The following is a 21,740-nucleotide window of genomic DNA, read 5'->3' as shown; positions in this document are numbered from 1 at the left end:
TTGTTAGTCCTTTACTGGTCCTTTAGGTGTCGCTGTTGCCATATTTGGAAACGTATCAGGCAGAGCCTTAGCTTGTATTATAGAATTGATTGAATACTTTATTAGCAGTTTGCAAAGAACGCACAGGAAAGTACAGTTCAATGCAAGGTCTGCTTAGAGGATTTTAAACCCAAGAAAGCCTATGGCTTGTTTCTATCTGGGTCCTTTGTACTCAATTTCATAGAAACCTTGTAGAAAGCTTGTATTAGACAAACCCCGATACCATTCATTGAATGCCTCTAGTATCGGGGGTTTCTTTTGAACTATGAACGTAAACAGTGTTGCCATGTCCGCTTATTATAAGCGACTTTGTGCTTGTTTTTCTGTTTCAAAGTTGCTTGTAAATATTAGTAGTTGTAGTTGCAATGGTTACAGTTTTTTGGGATTGTTTCTAAACAAGTGTAATTGCTTATTTGGGCTTGTTTCCACATTTTTTAATTATTATTGAAACCAGTGGTTTTCAAATATTTTCATGTTATGGACCCCCACATTAATTTTGTGCCAGCTCCCGCCTTTACCAGATTTGTGTTGCTAGAATGTTTAAAAAATATTCAAAATATAAGATTTACAAGCGTTGTGAGCTTGTAGATCGGCTATTTTCAAATAGCCGATGTATAATACAGTTTTAAAGTGCCTAGTCACTTCTAGTCACTTCTTTCCGGCTTGTTTTCATAGACCCGGTTGCTTATTTCTCTCACAACATCTGGCAACACTGAATGTAAACAATCTAGGTGCTGCTGCTGCTGCTGCTGCTAGCAAACTGAACTAGCATCGGTGTAGAGACGAATGAATGCAACCATGGCATAACATCGGCTTTCCTCGGACGTGGTGGCATTATTAGACTGGTGTTTGTACTCTGTAAACAGTCTATTCTCATGACATTTCACAACACATTTGACAGCATTCGAGGTAAGTGATTTCCGCTGCAAAAGAGGAACCTGCATGCTAGCTGTTAACTTAAGGCCCATCTGACAGCAAACGTCTGTCAGCAATAAAGTGAACTATTCACATGCAGCAAATAATACGGAAAACAAATACGAAAGTGATATCAAACCATTGTTGTGATTCTTGGTATGTAAAATGGAGCTTGCTTTGAGGTTAATCCGTAGTGTTTTCCTAGCCTTGGTTTAAGACCAGTGGTGGAAAAAGTACTCACATTTCTTACTTAAGTAAAAGTTTCAATACTGCGGGTAGAAAGTTTGGAATTCAAAATTGAATCAAAAGAATTATGCAGAATGTCCCCATTTCACAAGTTTTCAAATGTATAAAATGTATATATATTTTTTGAAAAGTTTGCGTCGCGATGCACACATTTACATTGTGAGCTTGTAGATAAGCTATTTTAAATGGCCTAAATGTATTTAAGGCCTAAATGGGTAATGTATGTTTTGTAATAATACATTTTTTTATAAAGTACAATATTTGCCTCTGAGATGTAGTGAAGAAGTAGAAGTAAAATAACTGAAAATTGCAAATACTCCAGTAAAGTGAAAAATCTGTCAAAATTGTACTTGAGTACAGTACTTGAGTAAATGTACTTAATTACTTTACACCACTGGCCTTGGATCAAGACTATGTGTGTTATATAGTGTCTGACTTTTACTTTCGTATATGCAAATGTTAAAATCGATTCAATACATCTATGATAGTCTTGATCCAAGGCTAGTGTTTACCGATAACGAGTATAAATACTACTAGACTAAAGCAATATACTGTATGCCATAAACACCAGTCTTGATCCACACCGAAGGGCCGAAGCGCTGTTACTGAACAATGATTATTTTTGCCAGTTCCATACAGTGTGCCAGATAACCTTCTGTCGTGCCATTGATCGTGATCACTCTCTGTTTTATAGCATTATACTGTAGCTTCTCACCATGACTAAAGACATTGTTGTTGGAGATGAACTACCAGACTGGGTGGGGGCCAAGGACTTCTACCAAAAGTATGACGCTAAAGAGGTGATTGGCAGGTGAGTCCAATATGAAGGAGGTCTCACACACACACACACACACACACACACACACACACACACACACACACACACACACACACACACACACACACACACACACACACACACACACACACACACACACACACACACACAAACATCAATTTGATTATGTGTGGTAAAGCACATTGTGTGTTCCTTATTATGATCTCTCTCAGGGGTGTAAGCAGTGTGGTGCGCAGGTGTGTGCATAAACAGACTGGACAGGAACTGGCAGTAAAGATTATTGAAATTACAGCCGAGAAGATGACAATTCTGCAGTTGGAGGAGGTGAAAACCTCCACGCTGAAGGAGATCCAGGTCCTCGACATGGTGAAGGGACACCCCTCAATTAGTAAGCCGATTCTCTAGTCCATTGGGCCACATTTTAGTTTAAGGAGTGTAAAGCCCAGTCCACAGCAATGATTTGCAACGCAACAAGTTGCAACAGCTGCAACCATTCCAACAGAATCCCCAAACTGCACTGACCTGCAACAGGTCAATTCAGACCGCTGCAACTGGTTGCAAGTTGTAACTTGTGTTGCGAATCATTTGTGTGGACTGCTTAAGGAAGCACAAAATATGAATCTAACTCATCTGTCATCTGTGTCTCACCTTTAGTCACTCTTGTTGATTCCTACGAGTCGACAACCTTCATATTTTTGGTGTTTGACCTGTGAGTATGAAGAAAATTAGAAGTACGAATGTACTTATAATAATTTGACTTTAACAGTTTGTTGAGACTATGTTTTTACTTACAACTCTACATATTTATTTTCAGCATGAGGAGAGGAGAGCTCTTTGACTACCTCACAGAAAAGGTTACTCTAAGCGAGAAGGAGACTAGGTGAGGTTCAAAACTGAAAACATTCAGCACTGCACTGAATGAGAAAAAGATCTGAAAATCATTATCTGAAAATCATTATCTTGTTCGTTATCGCATCTTTATTTTCGGCCAAGTGACACATCATACATTTGCATGACTTAGGCTTTAGATTTAATTCTTTAATAACTTGGCTGGCACTCATCTGGAATGAGCAACTCTACAACACATAAGCGTATGTAAATCCCCAATACCTGACTGTAGCTGGCTAATACTTGACTAGATTTGCTTCTCCCTCCACAGGAGTATGATGCGAGCTCTGCTGGAGGCAGTCCAGTACCTTCACTCCTTCAACATTGTCCACCGGGACCTGAAACCTGAGAACGTTCTCCTGGATGACCATGGACACATCAAATTGTCAGACTTTGGCTTCTCCGTCCAGATCGAACGTGGGGAGAATCTCAGAGGTAAACTTGAAAAACAGGGCCGTGAATCAACATTTAGGCACATTTATTTGATTCACTCTCTAATTATGTGAAGCATCTGGTTTTCATTTGCATGTAGACTAAAGACAAACCCGTTTGTTTTGCTCTGTCTTTTATGTAAATAAATCAGAGCTTTGTGGGACCCCTGGCTATTTGGCCCCAGAAATACTGAAATGTTCAATGGATGAGATGCACTCGGGCTATGGGAAAGAGGTTGACCTGTAAGTTCTTTTTATGTATCCCCCTTTCTTTTGTCAATATAACAATAACATTAACAACATTATTATCAATTGATTGTAGAGTCTATTCTATTGTATCCTTGCTCATAAATTACTTGTTTACCTGTTTTTTTTCCTTCCAGCTGGGCCTGCGGAGTGATACTGTTCACCTTACTGGCCGGCTCACCACCGTTCTGGCATCGCAAACAGATGCTGATGCTGAGGATGATAATGGAGGGTCGCTATCAGTTCAGCTCACCGGAGTGGGATGACCGCTCAGACACTGTCAAAGACCTGGTGAGACATCAATGTCCATATTCGCACGGTGGCCGTTTTGCTCCTCCTGACAAACCTCACCGCTCGTATTGTAAGAGCAAAATTGCCGCCATGTTGATATGGCCTAATCACGTTGAATTAAGTTTAGATGGCAGGCTTATACCACCACCATAAACAAAATGAACATTTGAGTGACAGCATGGCTTTAAGGCATCTCTGAACTCACCTTAATCTAATTAATCTAATGCCCACTAATTACAACACAAGCAGGCGCAAGTTATATTGCATGTATCACACAGTTGGTGTTTATGTTTTGCACAATTGTGTCCCTTCCTTCTCAGATATCCAGGCTGTTGGTGGTGGACCCAGCTGGCCGTCTCTCTGCAGAACAAGCCTTGGCTCATGCCTTCTTCAGACAGTACCGAAAGGACGATGTGCGGCTCTTCACTCCCAGAAAGACATTTAGGGTGAGACACCATATTGACAGTTTCATTTTGGACCACTGATTCCATTTATATTGAAATATGGTAACTGTAATTGGCCTCAAAATGAAAATTATGATATTATTGCACCATAGTAAGTACATAATGTACTTGCTAGAGTATAATAGGAAGTGTAATCCTGTTGAAGCAGGATTCCAAATGTAGTTACAGCTAAATTTTGGAATCTGGAAACCGTTCCCATCTAGTACTTTGTCAACTAAATAGAATCAGTTTAAATTTGAAATGCCACTCTTTCGTTCTTCCCTGCCTTACACAGGTCCTAATACTGAGTGTGCTAGCCTGCATTAGGATGTATAGCCGTTACCGCAGGGCGCGCCCGCTGACCCGCGACGTCCTGGCCAGGGATCCATACTCCCTCCGCAACATCCGCAAACTCATCGACGGTTGCGCTTTCCGTATCTACGGACACTGGGTCAAGAAAGGGGAGCGGCAGAACCGGGCCGCCCTCTTCCAGAACACAGCCAAGATCATGCTCCTGGGCCTGGAGGAATTTGAAACTTGAAAAGGTCAACCTCATTTCCTAACTGAATTAGGGTTTTCCCTCTTTTATGCCATTGTAATGCGTTAAAGTTTGCATGTGTTGTTGTTTTGTATGAATGTGGGTCTTGTCAAGCCAATGTTTGTGTTTCCTGCTGATTGTACATGTAAAGAATCTAGGGACCGGAGACATTTGTATGCCTTAAGGTACACATTAATGTATTAATTTATTGATAACAGTGCATTCCTCAATATTGAATCTCATTGTTTGGATATACTGTAAATTGATGGGTCGAAACGTGGGATATTTTAAATGATTTAAAATGGAGAACAATGGTTACAGAAAAGTAAATTACTGTACCACTTTTACTTGTAACGCACAATTGCACAATCTGTTACTAACGCATAGTAAGTAGTGAATGCATTGATTAATCTAAGTGTATTGAGGTCTTTATTAACTATTGAGTATAAATTATAATTTGTATGGTTTTCCAAGCATAGTGTGACTACCGTTTATATACTATGCACTGTAAGCAATCATTTAATGAAAAATGACATGCACAAATATTAAGGTTCCAGTTCACAACAATAATAAGCATACATTGATTTCAATGCTTTAAGCCCAGCTAATAGTGCTTATGTTAAAAGAGTTGGACAGATCATTTAGAATGAGTGTGGGGTGTCTGGTTCTATTTGGTTTACCCTGTCTCAAATTTTCCTTTCTCTTATCCCATCCAGTGAAGATAGTTTGTCAGTAAAATTTAAATATAGCAACCATAAACCTCCTCCAGGGGTGGTTTGAATTACCAATTAAAGTAATTGCTTATTCAGATTTATACAAGATTTAAAATGACTGGTGCAACAGACCTGAATTTAACCATGTTGGTACAACCTACCCTATGTGTAGAATTATAATGTATGTGCTAGTGATCAGGATTTCTAGAGGCCAGCAATATGTTGGAGCCTAATTTGTTTCAATCAGAAGATGGGTCCAGGTCCGGAATATCAGCCCTCCCATAAAGGTTCTAATGCCAGGCCCAGGGCTCTGTTTTGTGTAAAATAAAACAGTAGAGACTGGAAACCAGACCATTTTCCCATGAAACCCCACACATCTTTAGATTTTAGTCCTTGACCTTGATATATACATGCAGATTTATAAAGCCAATCCCTGAGTTTTACAGTTCCTTGTAAAAGGAGGCAAAGGTTAGGTTCACACTCTTGGGATCGGTTAAAACAGTACAAACTTTAGATAAGATGCTATATCAGATACATTTTCATTGGTATGGAGCCTCAGGGCCAGCAAATGGCTACGTATTGCGTAGTGGGAGTAATAGGTCTGACTGGTTTCTGATAAATGATAAAATATCTTTTTTTTACTTTTTAACCGGCTGTTTTTAAAGAGAAACAGAATTTCTGCAACTGCATTGTAAAATAACGTCAACAGCAGCATACATTAATAATTCTATCGCTTCTCATTGGGCTGCACATTCATTATTTCAGATTGATGAGTACAGTGTGGTGTTGCTCATAACAAAGGTTCAGTTTCTGACCCGAGGATTCTGTGGGAGGCAATGAATGGTCACTGCCTCCCACAGAATCCCTTGGTCAGAAACCGAACATCTATTGAACTCAGAAATTCACTGAATTTAATCTCAAACTGAGCGTTGTACTGTATGTTTCATCGCAAGGCAGCAAGGAATTAAAACGCCATCAAATGGGTTGGTGATCGCACCATGTTACTGGTACTGTATATACAGGTAGAAACTGTTTTGAGCATTTTGAAATGGATCTCTCAACGCAAAGAGAAAACCTTATTTTGTCTGGCCGATAAAGAAAAGAGTAATCTTTAACAGAAGGGTTCATTAAGCACCAGATGTCAATCTTCCCTCTGTGGACTGCTCACTGATGTAACGCTACTAAAGCAAGGAATTGATGAAACTCTGCACCTGGAACCAGACCAAACCTGAGTTCCAAATGAATCAGCATTAATTAACAGTAATTGATTTTAAGGGATACCTGTCAATTCCAATGGACCTGTGCATTATTGAAATGTTATTGGTGTGAAAGTCTTCTTCACATTGACCTTGTGAATGTTTTTGTCATTTCTTCTGTCTTCATAATACCTCAATCTGATAGTGTGCTCACTATTATACATTTTTTTAGGGAAACTGTGAAAAGTGAAAAAGAGCAATTCCTTTCAAAGTCAGCCTTTTCATTTTGACCTGTGTTTTTGGTACAGAGGGTTGCAACATGTATTATTGTAACCAATAGCATTTTGTATTCAACCCTGTGTGTCATTCACTAACCGCTACGTTTTCTACTTTTCCTGAAAGAACAATAACTACATTGTACTAAAGTACAATAACTGTACACATATCTATAATATAATGCCAAGTTTTATTAATGATAATAAAACAAATATTGGACTATCTGTGTTCTGGTGGTTAGTTGATTGACGTTGTACGTCGTAAATACATCTTGCAATAGACGCTGAAAAACAAAACACCCAGACTTTCATACGACCAGTGAATAAGCACAATGTTTTGGTACCCACTACATTTTGCCCTGGAGGCTGGGCTGCAATGAAGCCATGGCGCTGTTGAGCTGATCTGCACTCTCTTTTAGACGCTCCTCTAGTTGGCCAGACACACGCACCAACTCTTCTCTGACTTCCTGCTGTATCATTGCCCTCAGCTCTGATTTGGATCCTGAAAACAAGAAAGTTATAAACAAGTGGTTTTGATGTGCACAACGGAATTGGTTTTAATTTAGAGTGAGTCATGACTGTACCTGGTGTGGTGGCTTCTACGTCCAGGCCTGTGGTCGATGGCGCCTGTGTTTCAATACCCTGGTCTTCATCTCGTAATTCTTCTGATTCTTTTTCCATGTCTGGTGAAAACAAAGAAAATAAGTCTTCCTTAGCCATGTAACCACTTAAACCCTATATTAGTTGACCGGAGAGCCCCTTCACCGAAAATAGCCAATATACAAGATGTGTTGAGCTTGTAGATTTCTTTTTTGATTTTTGCCGAATGTTCACCACAGATTATAGACGGAACGGTTGAGCTCTCGATGCGTTGTGCGCTTGTAGATTTGTTATTTTTGCCATTTCTGAACATTTTTTAAAACATTTGAGAAATGTTTTCTTTCGCCGGTTCTTCAAGTACTGAGAATTAGTCGTTTCAAAGTAAACACCATGAGACTGATGGAATCTTGTCTCAGACTGATGGACAATGACAAATTATAGTGACAATGCCCATATAACAGTAATGATAATACCTGGAACAGCTGTGTCCTCCAAGACAGTGTCTTCCTCCTCTAGCATCCCAGAGTATGTCAAGGACAGATCAAGTAGTACCTTAGCCGAAGAAATAGAGAGAAAAGAGCTCCTAGTGGGTTTATCGGAAACCCAATCGTTGACAAAAATAGCCGATGTACAAGCTCACAGCGCCTTGCAAAGCAACACATTGTGAGCTTGTATATCTGCTATTTTTGCTGAATGTTGACCCCATAATAGGGACGCTAGTGTTCATGTGGTTATACCCCTGATGATCTTTGACCAGGGGTTTAACCACATGAACACTAGCGTCCCTATTCTGGGGACCCTACAGTCAGTGAGTCTGTGTCATTACTCTCACTGCACATTGACAAGGAAGTCTAGTGACAAAATAATTCAAAGCAATATGTAAAGCTAAAATCATTTAAAAAAGTTTAGGCTGCACCACTACAACAGGATTGTTCTTTGATATGGGGTCATACAGTACCTGCGCAGTGAAAATATATTTATAGAGGTTGTAGTGTCTGATATAGGTGCTGTGGATGTACTTCAGGATTTGGGTCACCTCGGCAGAGTTGAAAAGGTTGATGCTAAAAGGAGGCCGCTGTAGAGGACAGGACAGAGAAACAAGACTTCACCGACCAAAACGACAACAAAGAGACTATTATTATATAGAATGGATATTATAGATTGAAAATGCTTTACACACACCCTGACTGAATGACAGAGCAGAAGCTCGCTGCAGAATTCAAAACACTGTTCCATGTTGCTGAGTGAAGTTTCTGTTGGATCAAAAACAATTAAAAACATATAGCGATATAGCAACCTAGAAGTGTCTAACCAGAAGTACAGGAAGTACAGGGCTACAGCATGTTCCTGTATGCTGGATAACATGTAGCCCTGTACTTCTTGTACTTCCGGTTAGGCACTTTTGGGGCAGTAGTTCTTTTCCAGGCTCATAGTGAGATGGAGATAAAACTGGAAATTAGGTTAGGATTTGCCAAGCTAAAATAGTTGACTGGATATCATAGGCCTGTTTGTAAAATTTGGCTGAGACCAGTAGTCAAGTGTCATACAAGGGTTCCCTATCCACTCATTGCATGCACACGCTGGCTGCATACAGTGGCTATATAACAAAGGCCAAAGGGACAACAATGTTTTGGTCATGAAATTGAATTAATGTTTGGAGAAAAAAAACAGTCCATGCTGTTCAGAGAAATTCTATCCCAGTCAAAAGATGTTCTGTATATATATATGACATACCAAATACAGCAGTCTACCTAGAAATTATAGTAGTAGCCTAAAGTATATGTCCCTTCCTAGTTGTTTTATTCAGCATTGTTGATGAAAACCAACCATTATTAGGTATTATATTATCTCTATCTATAGCAGTGAAATCACCAAATCACACCTGTGTTGGCCTGGTGCATACACTTGACGATAGACAGGAGGGAAGACGTTTGTTCTCTGTTGAAGGTGCTCTCTCTGCAGAACAGAACAGTCTGGACATACAGCTCCAAGAGAACTCCCCTCCGTGGCTCAGGAATGTCAATATGAAACACTCTGCATAAAGCACTAAAGCAGAGGCAAGTGAGAGAACACTAAAATGCACAGTATGCACACATTTAGGTATGAATGAATGAATGAATGAATGCATATTTTATTTCCGTGTCAGGACAATTGCTTGACTCATCCCACATGTGATTATCAGACACATCAATTAAAACAAAATCCTTCCAGTGTGTTACCCGACCAGAAACTCTTAATACAACCTGATTATAAACAAGAGTATATACAGTACCTAAATTCATACAGACCTGCACATAGAATATATAAAAATAAAAATAAGTGAAAGTTCAGGTCACCCTTCTCCTCCTTTCCCACTATAAAGATATTCTGAAAATGTGTCATCAATCAATAAAAGTACACAAACCTCTCCAAATCAGGAATCGACTGTATTTGGTCAATCTCCTGCATGTCATGGTAGCTCACATCTGCCCTAAAGACCACAACAGAATGCATTTATAGTTAAAAAAAAATACTGTGTAATGTTGTGAGAACATTTAATATGAACACTGTACTGATTGGATGTGTTTTCCTTAATTATTATATTGAATGCACCTGCCCTGCTTGGTTAGAAACCTGGCAGTAAAGCTGATAGAAACAGATCCTAGTTTGTCTTAACATCTTTTCAATTAATGCATGTTAAATAACAAAGAAGGAACACATACAAACAGCATTTGAAAATTCAGTTACAAATACAACTGTTATGATTCTCACCACAGCAACACTTTGGGTTTCAGAGGGTGTGGTACCTGTATAATTAAAAACAATGCTTTTAATAGCAGTTATGTCAGATATGACTTAACTAGCCGACAAGTTAGCTGGCCAAGCTATAGAAAAAGCCACATTGGCAGTCAGAATTAACTCCTTCAAAGCACTCTTGTACCTTTACATTGACATCCATTTGTTTTCTTGTCAAAGTTTACGTTGCAAAATGCAAGTAGCTCCGTTAATTCTGACATAACACACAAATGAAAATTTGCTGTTAAAAATTATACGATTGCCTTCAGGTTTTTGGCTGCAACAGTGCAGGCTACAGCTTACTATGCAGCCCAGCCTGCCTCGATCATTCTCTGTTTACTATGACCTAACCTGTATCCTAGCAACAACCTTACCCCCCTCTTCCATTGTCCTAGAGCAGTGGTTCTCAACCTGTGGTTCGTGACCCCCAGGGGGGTCCCCTCATGAGTGGGGGGGGGGGGGGGCAGATGACAGTGAAGTGACAATTTAAGGAGGAAAGAAAAAAAGAAAGAAAGAAAGAAAATAAATGAAAAAAGACCATTACTAATTCAAAAGTAAATAATAAACCTACTATAAAAACAAATATTGGCCAAATGGTCAAATTATATAAGAAAGAAGCAAAAATTGTGAAGATAGCTGATCTACAAGCTCACAACTGCTTGTGAGCTTGTAGATCGGCTATTTTCGAAATTGTTATTATGGGACCGTTGTCCCAATTTAAAAATCAAAATGAATCGGTTGCAACGATCCCTGTTCCTTCCTTTGATTCTGTTTCCAAATTCATTCGAGCCTTTCCATGCAACTCTATTTTTCTGTTTTCTAACTCCTTTTTTTTGTAAGCCATTACATTTGAACGTAATCGAAGTTCTGCAGTACATGGAAGCTGAATTCAAATAGTTTAACAAGTTAAACTGTTAAAGACCTCTGTAAACCTAGCAATGTGTTTTGTTTGTGATGTCCTTTTTTTGGTTATTGTAATGTTTTTTTTTGTTTTTTTCGTGGTGTTTTTTTTTATTGTCTGTAACACTGTACTGTCTTTAAAAATGAAATAAAAAGATTTATAAAAATAAATAAAAAGTAACAAAATCCTTAAAATTGTTTGTTCATCTAGTAGAGTGACAGTATAAGCACATTGATAAGTCTATGTCAATCTTTCTCTGAACATATACAAAGTTATAAATTATTGCTGCTTTTCATAGTAATGTCAGCCCAATGAGGACTCCAGTCCAGACAGAACCAGTCTCTCATATAGTAGGCAGGGGCGGCGGATTAACCCTGGTGCCCCCCCAAAGGTTGGTGCCCTTTGTTTCAGCACCGCAAGCCCGTTGGATAAGCCACCACTGATAGTAGGCTACAGTTAGTTCTGGGCCTTCAAAACCATAACAGAGGCTGCAGCCAGGGCCTGAAATGACTGGAAAAAAGTAATTTGTGGACACATTGGACACAAGCTGGGTAATAATCAACCCTATAAGCTGTATGTGAGGGTGCTAAATATTCGGGGGAATAAAATAAAAAACACCCTGTAGGTGACACAAAGAGGCTACTAATGTGCATCAGAGAACACATGTAACATGAAAGGTGTTGTGGCCTGTTGGTCCTATCCTTCATTTATTTCTTGTTGTTGACACTGGTCAGCTTTGTCGCTAGCGTCTGGCCATTGTGCACAAGCTGAGCAGTGGAGGAGTTTAAGAACATTATCCTCTTTTAATCCACTCAGCCTTCTGCCACATGAAGGTGGATAGAGTATGTCAGATGGGTATGGAATGAAAGAATGCAACACACGGTTAATATTTATAGGATAAAGGTATTTCTAATTTGGTAAATGCTTTGATTCTATATTTCTTGAGACATTTGTTTTGCATATATTGATAATCCCTTGTGGCTAAGCTGTGATCAGTGGATCTTTACAAGTCTTATTTACTCTTAACTCGGACATGGAGGACCCAGATATGCGTCAACAGAAGCTCGACAACCAGGTATAAGAAATGTTAAAGTCAGACCATATGTAGCCTATACAGTACCACAAAAATACTGATAAGGCTAATAGGATTTTTTGGGGGAGAGAAAAATGAGAAAAAATAGAAAACATGAATATTTGGAAATGTGTTTAAAAACAGATAAAAAGTCTTAACATTTAAAAATACACCAATGAGTAATTCCATATCTATCTATCTATCCTTCTAAAATCAAAGAACTAATATATAATATACAAGATACCCTCAGTGTCATAATCGAACTGAGCATGGAGTGATGAATGGTTACCAGTAGGAACAACAACAAAAAAAGCAGTATTTAATCACATTTAATCAATGGTTTTGTTTATCTGTATCTTCAATTGCATATTATTTTGTATTTGTGTAGATAAACAGGGTGTGCATACTCATAGCTTAATTTGATTGGCTCATCAGCAGATTTGAACTGGAAACACACAACACCTTCATAATTATGTTACGAGCCAATCAAATTAAGCTATGTACATAGGCTACTGTACATAGCAGATGCTTAGATCATGTTACAAAGACCAGCTTCAACTGAATAGAACATCAGTATAGAACATCAGAAAAACAGTGCAATTAATGTCTGGGTTAAAACCTTTACATTTGCTTTTTATATGTGGAGGTAGGTCCAATAGTTACAATGGTAAAACAGATGGCTTCAGGCTATTTTAACAGAAACTTCCATTCAGCAGTCACCTAAACCTTTTTGAGCAGCAGGTAGCTACAAAATAGAATCTTATTGTTATCACTATTCTGAACATTTGCTCTTACATAATACTCAGGGACGAGTACAGAGGAGAGGTATTCCACCCCCAAGTATGACATACAACTGGGCGCCATGTGAATATGGTCCATAGTACTTGCTGAATAATGTTAATCTCACAATATTTTTCGAAGATAATTCATGTCATGTAGGGCCCTCTATTGTAAATACCATGTTATAAACTGATCTGAATTGAAATAATGAATCTAGGTCTCTACCTACTATACCTACCATCTTTCAACAGCGAACACTTTTGGTAAAGAAACAGCAGAGGAGACGGGCTGATGCTCAGATGGTGATAGCCAATCGAGATACACGGCCCAAGAACAAAAAGGTCAAGGGGGGCAGCTGTTCTGATGACACGCCTTTGATAAGTCAGTCCCTTAGCAACACTTCTTTGAATGGTGGGTGGTATGAAATATCATTAGATTTAATAGCATTAGTAGTAGTAGTAGTAGTAGTAGTAGTAGTAGTAGTCTACTACTACAAGCAGTTCTAGAAGTACAGTAGAAGCGGTAGTAGTTGTAGTTGCAACAACAACAGTAATAGAAGTAGAAGTAGTAGTAGTAGTACTAGTAATAGTCGTAGTAGGAGGAGTCAGTAGTAGTAGTAGTAGTAGTAAAAGCAGTGGTAGTTATAGCAGTAGTAGTAGTAGTAGTAGTAGTAGTAGTACTGTAGTAGTAATAGTCATTGTAGCAGTAACAGTAATAAACAGTAGTAATAGCAGTAGTAGTGTTAATAACAGGTGAAGTAGTAGTAGTTACAGTAGCAGTACTAGTGCTGTTTACAATTCAAGTCTTGTGCTGTTTGTGTTCTGGTGTTAACATCTTTATACATAAGCACTCACTCAAACAGTTCCATATTTTTGTTTGTTGTCTACCATAGATGCTCAGGTTGGACATGCCTATGATAATCCCCTGGAGGAGATCAGCCTGGGTGAGTTTGGTGTCACCACAACCATGACCTCAGATGAGGCTCCTCCTGAGAGGCCAATGGCCCCCAGGACCATGGACCTAGAGATCGAGGAAGAGCCGGAGCTTAAGTCTGACGCGGAGAACCAGGACGATGGAGACGGAAAAAAGATCAAGAAGAAAGGAGAAAAGGGGGGGAAATTGAAAAAGGACAAATCTAAGCGTAAGACCACGAACAAAAAAACAAAATAATATTGTGTGATTGTTTGAGGTATTGCATGCATAATTATGTTAAGTCCAGCAGCCATGTTTTTTTAATATACATTTTTCATACGTTTTCAGAGTTGGAATTGAATGAAGAGGGAGAGGATGACAATAAAGACAAGGAGAAGAAGGAGAAAAAGAATAAGAAGAAGGGCAAAGTAAAAGGATCCATCCCTGAAGACACGGATATGACAAACGCTGACGAACATGAGCGTAAGATTTTCAAGGTTATGTTGTTTGTGAATTTATCATCCGCAGACAATTGACCATATTCACATGCAGGAGGGTATAGGTAACACCTACCCCAGAAAGTATGACATAAGAGCAAAATAGCCACTGTGTGAATATAGTCAGCAATGGCACAGGCTGTTCTGTAATATAATATATAATATATCATATATTGTCATATCTCATATCATATCATATAATGTAATGGTATAGTAGCAGGGCAGAGCCAATCTCTCTCCAGTTATTACAGTACTTGAATGTCTTACTACCACAGAAAAAACATTTCTGGAGCCCCCAACCGTTAATATTGACTCATTCGTGGAGTTGGCAAGGACAGAGGCGAAGAAAAGTGATGAAAGCGAAGGCGAAAAAGAAGAGTCGTCCCAGAAATCTGTCCGTCACGCTACAAAGAAAAAACAACTCAACACGTGTGAGTTAGCTTTTGTACAAATCTTATGTTCAAACATGATACATGTCCAAAAAAAAACTTCTCAACTCCAGGCCTTTTCATCACATACATTTTCATTTATGGAATACCTTTGTTTTTGTGTTCCTTCCACAGCCATGTGCCAAATAAGTGATGACGGTGAAGGCAAAGAGGGTGAAATTCATGAAACAGAAAAAAAATCTAAAAAGAAAAAACGAGAGAAAACCGATACAACTCTGGCCTTGCTCAACTCTAATTACAGGGAGAGGTCCTCCTCGGGCAGTGACTCCGCCGAAAGAGTAAAAACTACTACATTTCACACAAATTACAAATACGACATTTCCACAGATATAATATGAGCTTTAAGCTCTCATTTGGACTGCTATTTGACAGTCTTTCTTGTTACAGTCTGTTTCTCCCATGTCTGTGGAAGACCTGGAGAAGTTTGCATTGCGTCCGGCGCCCAGGGACACGACGATTCAGTGTAGGATCACCAGGGACAGGAGAGGCGTGGAGAAGGGCATGTACCCCACTTACTACCTTCACATGGAAAAGGATGATGGCAAAAGAGTAAGTTGTACATTTATTGAGATCCTAGTCATTTTAAGATGAGATCAAATAAAACGTCACTGATCCCATGGTAGGAACTGAAAGGGAGATAGTACCCTCTCTGTAGCTAGGCAGAAAACGTCTGAAAATTGCTTTGTGGGACGAAGTGTGTGGTGTGTGTGTGTGTGTGTGTGTGTGTGTGTGTGTGTGTGTGTGTGTGTGTGTGTGTGTGTGTGTGTGTGTGTGTGTGTGTGTGTGTGTGTGTGTGTGTGTGTGTGTGTGTGTGTGTGTGTGTGTGTGTGTGTGTGTGTGTGTGCGCGCGCGTGCGTGCAGTGTGTGCAGTGTGTGTGTGTGTGTGTGTGTGTGTGTGTGTGTGTGTGTGTGTGTGTGTGTGTGTGTGTGTGTGTGTGTGTGTGTGTGTGTCAATCATTTTCTTCTCTGTTCACATTTCTATCCACTTGATGCAATAGTACCTCCAAAGAGGTACTCCAACACCATGGTATTGTTTCAAAAATGTTTAAATACTGGCATTGATTCATGTTTCTTTTCATAGAATGCATACAAACACATGTATACCACCCCCACACACACACACCCACCCACACCCACACCCACACACACACACACACACACACACACACACACACACACACACACACACACACACACACATCATGATTTGAGTTTAATTACTCTTATCCACTTAAAACCCATACTTAGTTGACCAGGGTCAGCCAGGGGTCTATGCTTGTTCCTTTTTTCCTTTATCTTCACTGAAAATAGCCGATCTCCGAGCTCACAATGAGTGTTGTGAGCTTGAATAGGCCCAGAACAGGGATGCTAGGGCTCATGTGGTTAATTACTCTTAAAAGGACATTTCATTAGCTAAAATAGTACACATACTGTAGATACATTTCAGCAAAATAATTAGTTTTACATACCTACACTTTATTATTTAAATATCCCACTCCATCTGATCTGTTCCCTGTTTTTCTGCCATCTGTCATCTCTTAGGTATTTCTAATGGCAGGCAGGAAAAGGAAGAAGAGCACAACTTCCAATTATCTAATCTCCACTGACCCCACAGATCTATCCAGAGATACAAACAGTTATATTGGAAAACTGAGGTACGCTGTCCATTCCCCTATCTTTGGCTGGCTATTAGGGCTAATCTGAAAAATGTGTCATGCAATGCAACACATCAAGTAACACAATTGTGTGATGAAGTAAAATTAGGCTTTCTACTGTCTTCTTTTTTTTCCTCATTTTTCATCAATTAGAATTTCACTTCAGAACATTTTAAACCCATTTCAGATTTTTAAAATGTCACTATGCAAAACGTTGATTGCAGCCTTAAAATGTTTTGTTTTGTATGAGTTATTTTGTAGCTTGGCAGATCTTCGAAAGGTTAACTGTTAATGGCATCAATCATTTGAGGTATGAAGGTCTGAAAGGGCAGTTGTCTCATTCTACAATGGAACATCTAACTTTTTTCCAGGTCCAATGTGCTGGGTACTAAGTTCACTGTCTACGATGGAGGGGAAAACCCAGAGAAAAAGCCTTTTATCAAAGAGAGTGAATCTGTCCGGCAAGAGCTTGTCGCGATTTGTTATGTGAGTTCCAAATTATTATTATTATTCTCAGAAAGGAGGTTGGGAATACTTTGGTGCAATTCAATCCTACTGTAGGCCATCAGGCGTTTAGCTCCAGAGAACAGCACCTTATCCCCTAGCCCACCAATAGGCACATACCATACTCCAAATATTATTGTTCATATGGCAACAGAAACAAACTACACCTCTACTATAACCCAATCAACTGTCATGTTCCAGGAAAAGAATGTTCTAGGTTTCAAAGGACCAAGGAAAATGACGGTTATCATCCCTGGCATGCTGGAGAATGACGACAGAGTGTCCATTCACCCAAAGAGTGTACGTTTATGAGAATCGCATTGACTTTATTAGGCAATTATAACCTGCAGAATCACACAGGGAAGATCCTAAAATGGATGCTAGTTTTGCTGCCTCTTCATAACCTTATGTCAGCCTCACCTCCTACCCCAAACCAAACCAGAATATAAACTCACCTGGGGTTGAACCCAAACCCACTCCTTGCCCCTTAACTTAATCAGGCACCCATCTCCACCCTTTGTCTCTCACTGCCTAGTTTTGTATTTTCTGTATTCTTTCATTAGTTTCCATGTGTAGAAAATGTGCTATACAAATAAAGTTTGACTTGACAGGATACAGAAACTCTACTGGCACGCCATGAGAATGGTAACACAGACAACCTGGTGACGCTGATCAACAAGTCCCCCAGCTGGAATGAAACAACCCAGTCCTATGTGCTCAACTTCCATGGGCGAGTCACTCAGGCTTCTGTTAAAAACTTCCAGATCATCCATCCTGATAACGGTGAGTCGTGAAGCTCTGGTGCGTGGTATCCTCCCAAAACATAATGTGACACATTTTTGCCTCCCGATCGAAAAGGTCGAGGAAACACTACCCTAGGGACAAGGTGCTTTGGTAGGAGTGTGTGTTGTAATGGGCAGTGGACAGCTAAAACCTAAATTTTGTCACACGACTGTGTCACTCAAAAATCTGTTATAAAATCTGTTATTTTAAAAAACTATTTAAAATAGTGAAAATAGCAGATCTACAAGCTCACAAACGCCTCGCATTGTGAAATTGTAGATGGTCTATTTTCACTACTTTTGTGCGACACTCTTGTATGATGAAGTATGGCATTACTTTACAATAAAACATAAAAAGCTGAAATATGGAGATGCAAGGTTTCTGCCTGACAGCGACGATATACAAGTGCACTATGGACATTTGCACAGCAGAGAGGAAGAGTCACACAATCTCCTACATTTGTTATCTTTCATAACAGTACAATCAACATGAAACCATCACCGCTAATCTCGAAACAAGTTTGTCAACATAGCCTAGTTTAAACCTTAAAGTCCTCTCAGCATCAACGACTTCTATGCACTATCACTATTCTCACTAACTGCCTGAGTGTGGCATAGAAATACTGAATTCATGGCAATACACTGAAAACATACGGAACACAGGTCCTATTTCCTTCCAAAAACAGATGGTCTTCAAACAGTGAAATCTATCTATTCTACTAACTGTACACATAGCATTTCATTTGGTCATGTTTTTCAGAGTTAAGCTGTTTGAGAAGAGAGTGTAAGGGAAAGGGTTTAATATACAGGCCTTAAGTGTTTAATATTTTGTATGTACTGTACACCAATGTTACCATACTTTCAAAACACAATAATGACAGGTGATGTGCAAAGTTGAGCACCCCGTACAATAATTAAACAAACTAGAGGTTTATTTTAACTCATTCAGTGCCACGTGACGTCTAAAACGTCATAAAACAATCGCCATTGTTAAGCCCAGTGCGCCACGTGACGTCTAAGACGTCACGTGGTATTCAGGTCGGTATACACATTTTATCCAATCAGGAGAGAGAACTCATAGATGATGCAGAATAATCAAGTAAAATTGGAAGTGATGAAAAATAAATAAATAATAAAAGCAGATAAAACTGGAACTGAAACACTATAACATTGAAGCTGATAAATGAGCTCTGTGGGATTCTCTCTCCTGATTGGATAAAATTGGTATCAACATGTATTTTCTGTTTACTAAGGAGCTGGAGAGATGAGGACACTTTCTAAAAACATATCACTTATAGCCCCTTTAATAGCAGTATAAACCTCAGCAGGCTACAGATCCTAATTATAACTGCCTGCTCACAAAAAGCACAACTGTCCCAGAGCAAGACCCCAAACTGTTCCCTTCCTATGGGCGCTGTATTGATGGCATACACTACTCCTAATAGTTAGGATGGGTAAATGCAAAGTAACGGGTATGTGCAAATGTCCTTGACAATAATACCCCAACAACCATCCAATCCCTTAATGTCTATTCCAGGGGATTACATTGTGATGCAGTTTGGCCGTGTGGCAGAGGATGTGTTCTCTATGGACTACAGTTTCCCTATGTGTGCCCTGCAAGCGTTCGCCATCACCCTGTCCTCGTTTGATGGCAAACTGGCCTGTGAGTGATCAAGATTTGTGTGCCTCAATGGGATGGCTTCATGGTTTCTTGTTGTCAATTTCCACCATGCTGGAATGTCTTGTGTTTTATTTATTTATCATTTTTTTCCATTTGGAGGGGTCTGTATTTATTACATCATTTTTAACCAATTACACTTATTTCAATAAAGGAAATGGCTTTATTGAAAGCATTTTTGCACTGACAGAGCATTTATTCCTGTTAACACTGAAAACGTCTTTCTCACCTAGAGACACATTTTGATGTGTAAAACAGTCAATTTCCCACAAACGTTACTTGTTTCATGTCACTTTTTAGCCATGTTTTCATGTCGGTGCACTGTAACACCTTATGATTGTACACCTGCATAAAGAGAATTGCTCATAAACATTTGCACATCAGGAAAATGTTTTTGCATAACTTGCATTAAAAAGCAATAACACAATGTTTGCACATCCGTGACTTTTGATCTTTCATCTTATAATTATCTCTTATATTTCTTCACACTTTTGAATCTTTTTAACAATAACATAACTGTATTCATTTCCTTTCAATTTTTGTTTTACCGTTGCTAAGTTTGTTTTGTTTCAAGAGTGAAAAAACTAAAATATCATGTTGGCATTCTAAGACAACTTTGTCTGTAGCTGTCCTCTCTTATCGTATTTAGGCTTGTTTTTTTTTATCAAAAAGACGGAAGCCCTTTTATCAAAAGGTTAAATACTGAAAGAGGTATTGCTATCAGACTTTGAGGAACAGCGAGCAGATATAGATAGAGCAGAGCCAAACATGAGATAGTCTATCTTCTTTTGCAATATCAAAACATGTTGTATCTCACACAGACTTCAGTGCGTGTGATAAACAGGTGGCTCTTTTTTTCTTAAATGCAAGCTTGTATTGCTTTGAACAGACAGTTCTTAAGGTTCTACACAACATTAAAATAAGCTGCAGTTATGCACTGTGGGAGATGAAGTTGACCATGAAAACTGCTCAGATGTATGTGAATAGAATGAGCCCCAACCAAAACTGACCTCACACGTATGTCTGTGGAATAAAAAGACTGATACCTGTTTCCTGTTCAAATGCTTTGAAGTCTTTATAGCTGACCATGAGAACGTGGGGCCACAGGAGCATTCTGGGTGTTATATTTACAGCTTCTCTTTAGCCTTTGCTACAACATGACGCCAGTCGACTGTCTTATATCCTACATCCGTAGAAATGGCTTCTCTTTCTCTGTAGCTATAATGAAAAGAACAAGCACATGGGGCTGACAATACTATTGCTTTATTATGCTATACTTCACTATAATGCAAACGCACACGCGCACACACGCACGCACACACACACACACACACACACACACACACACACACACACACACACACACACACACACACACACACACACACACACACACACACACACACACACACACACACACACACACACACACACACACACACACACACACACACACACACACACACACACAGTCACTGTCCATGTCTTGGACGTTGTCCTGAATGGACGACATCCCAAGCATTCATAAAAATGTCACGTTCACATTGTACTGGCGTAAAGTTTCATGTTTTCAAGTGAAATATTGTACATAAAATCTAATCATGTGGATCTTGGGATCCACATGGGAACTGTGTGGCTCCAAAGTGGATCTCGGACTTCATGTGGCCAGCCTTTGACGTCAGTTGTCTATGTCATACAGTATCTGTGACATATAACTCCAGTTTGAACATAACAATGTTTCAGCTAGTTCAGAGCCCCATTGACTTTGGTTGAATACTTTACTAACATGCTTATTAACAGTACAGGTAGTACAGTCAAAGGTTATGCTAAAAGGATAAAAAGGAAGAAGCTACAATCCGCACTCTCTGTAGAGGTCTTAGGAGTCTTTTTTAATAATATAATAATATAATGTTCATGATCCACAGCAGCAGTCCACCAAACAGTTTCGGCACACAGGCCTTCGTCAGTGTATGCTAAAAGGATAACACAAAAAGCCCCAGGGGCTTGTTTCCATTGTGGTCCTTCCATTATGAAATTTAAGTAAAATAATTCAAAAAGTATAATCCATACTGTATGAGAACCCCCCATGGTTTTCAAGACACACAAACACAAACA

The 21,740-nt window shown here is 39.3% G+C and overlaps 3 protein-coding genes across 3 annotated transcripts; 2 read left to right on the top strand and 1 right to left on the bottom strand.

Annotated features, from left to right (window-relative positions):
- Positions 1-773: 773 nt before the first annotated feature.
- phkg2 (phosphorylase kinase, gamma 2 (testis)) lies at positions 774-7,195 on the top strand. Its single transcript, XM_084079418.1, has 10 exons — positions 774-948; positions 1,895-2,011; positions 2,212-2,387; positions 2,654-2,708; positions 2,814-2,879; positions 3,159-3,322; positions 3,471-3,561; positions 3,702-3,855; positions 4,176-4,301; positions 4,594-7,195. The coding sequence occupies exons 2-10, from the start codon at positions 1,917-1,919 to the stop codon at positions 4,837-4,839; spliced, it is 1,173 nt and encodes a 390-aa protein (XP_083935544.1). The 5' UTR covers positions 774-948; positions 1,895-1,916; the 3' UTR covers positions 4,840-7,195.
- A 152-nt stretch (positions 7,196-7,347) lies between these two features.
- cfap119 (cilia and flagella associated protein 119) lies at positions 7,348-10,113 on the bottom strand (the record flags this gene model as incomplete). The annotated part of the gene is made up of 7 exons (XM_084078253.1): positions 7,348-7,522; positions 7,605-7,703; positions 8,094-8,172; positions 8,579-8,695; positions 8,803-8,873; positions 9,503-9,666; positions 10,025-10,113. 7 exons carry the CDS (start codon positions 10,111-10,113, stop codon positions 7,368-7,370), a joined length of 774 nt encoding a protein of 257 aa, XP_083934379.1. The 3' UTR covers positions 7,348-7,367.
- Positions 10,114-12,329: 2,216 nt separating this feature from the next.
- Positions 12,330-19,618, top strand: LOC311060126 (uncharacterized protein; the record flags this gene model as incomplete). The annotated part of the gene is made up of 11 exons (XM_084078252.1): positions 12,330-12,371; positions 13,400-13,559; positions 14,041-14,289; positions 14,409-14,543; positions 14,833-15,284; positions 15,394-15,555; positions 16,549-16,661; positions 17,033-17,147; positions 17,367-17,465; positions 17,777-17,948; positions 19,485-19,618. 11 exons carry the CDS (start codon positions 12,330-12,332, stop codon positions 19,616-19,618), a joined length of 1,833 nt encoding a protein of 610 aa, XP_083934378.1.
- Between the last annotated feature and the right edge of the window lie 2,122 nt (positions 19,619-21,740).

This window comes from Gymnoscopelus microlampas, assembly GCF_963454915.1.
Source record: "Gymnoscopelus microlampas genome assembly, chromosome: 14".
In the NCBI taxonomy this organism is placed as follows: Eukaryota; Metazoa; Chordata; class Actinopteri; order Myctophiformes; family Myctophidae; genus Gymnoscopelus; species Gymnoscopelus microlampas.
Note: the sequence above shows the minus strand (reverse complement) of the source record. Positions and strands in the feature narration are given on the sequence as shown.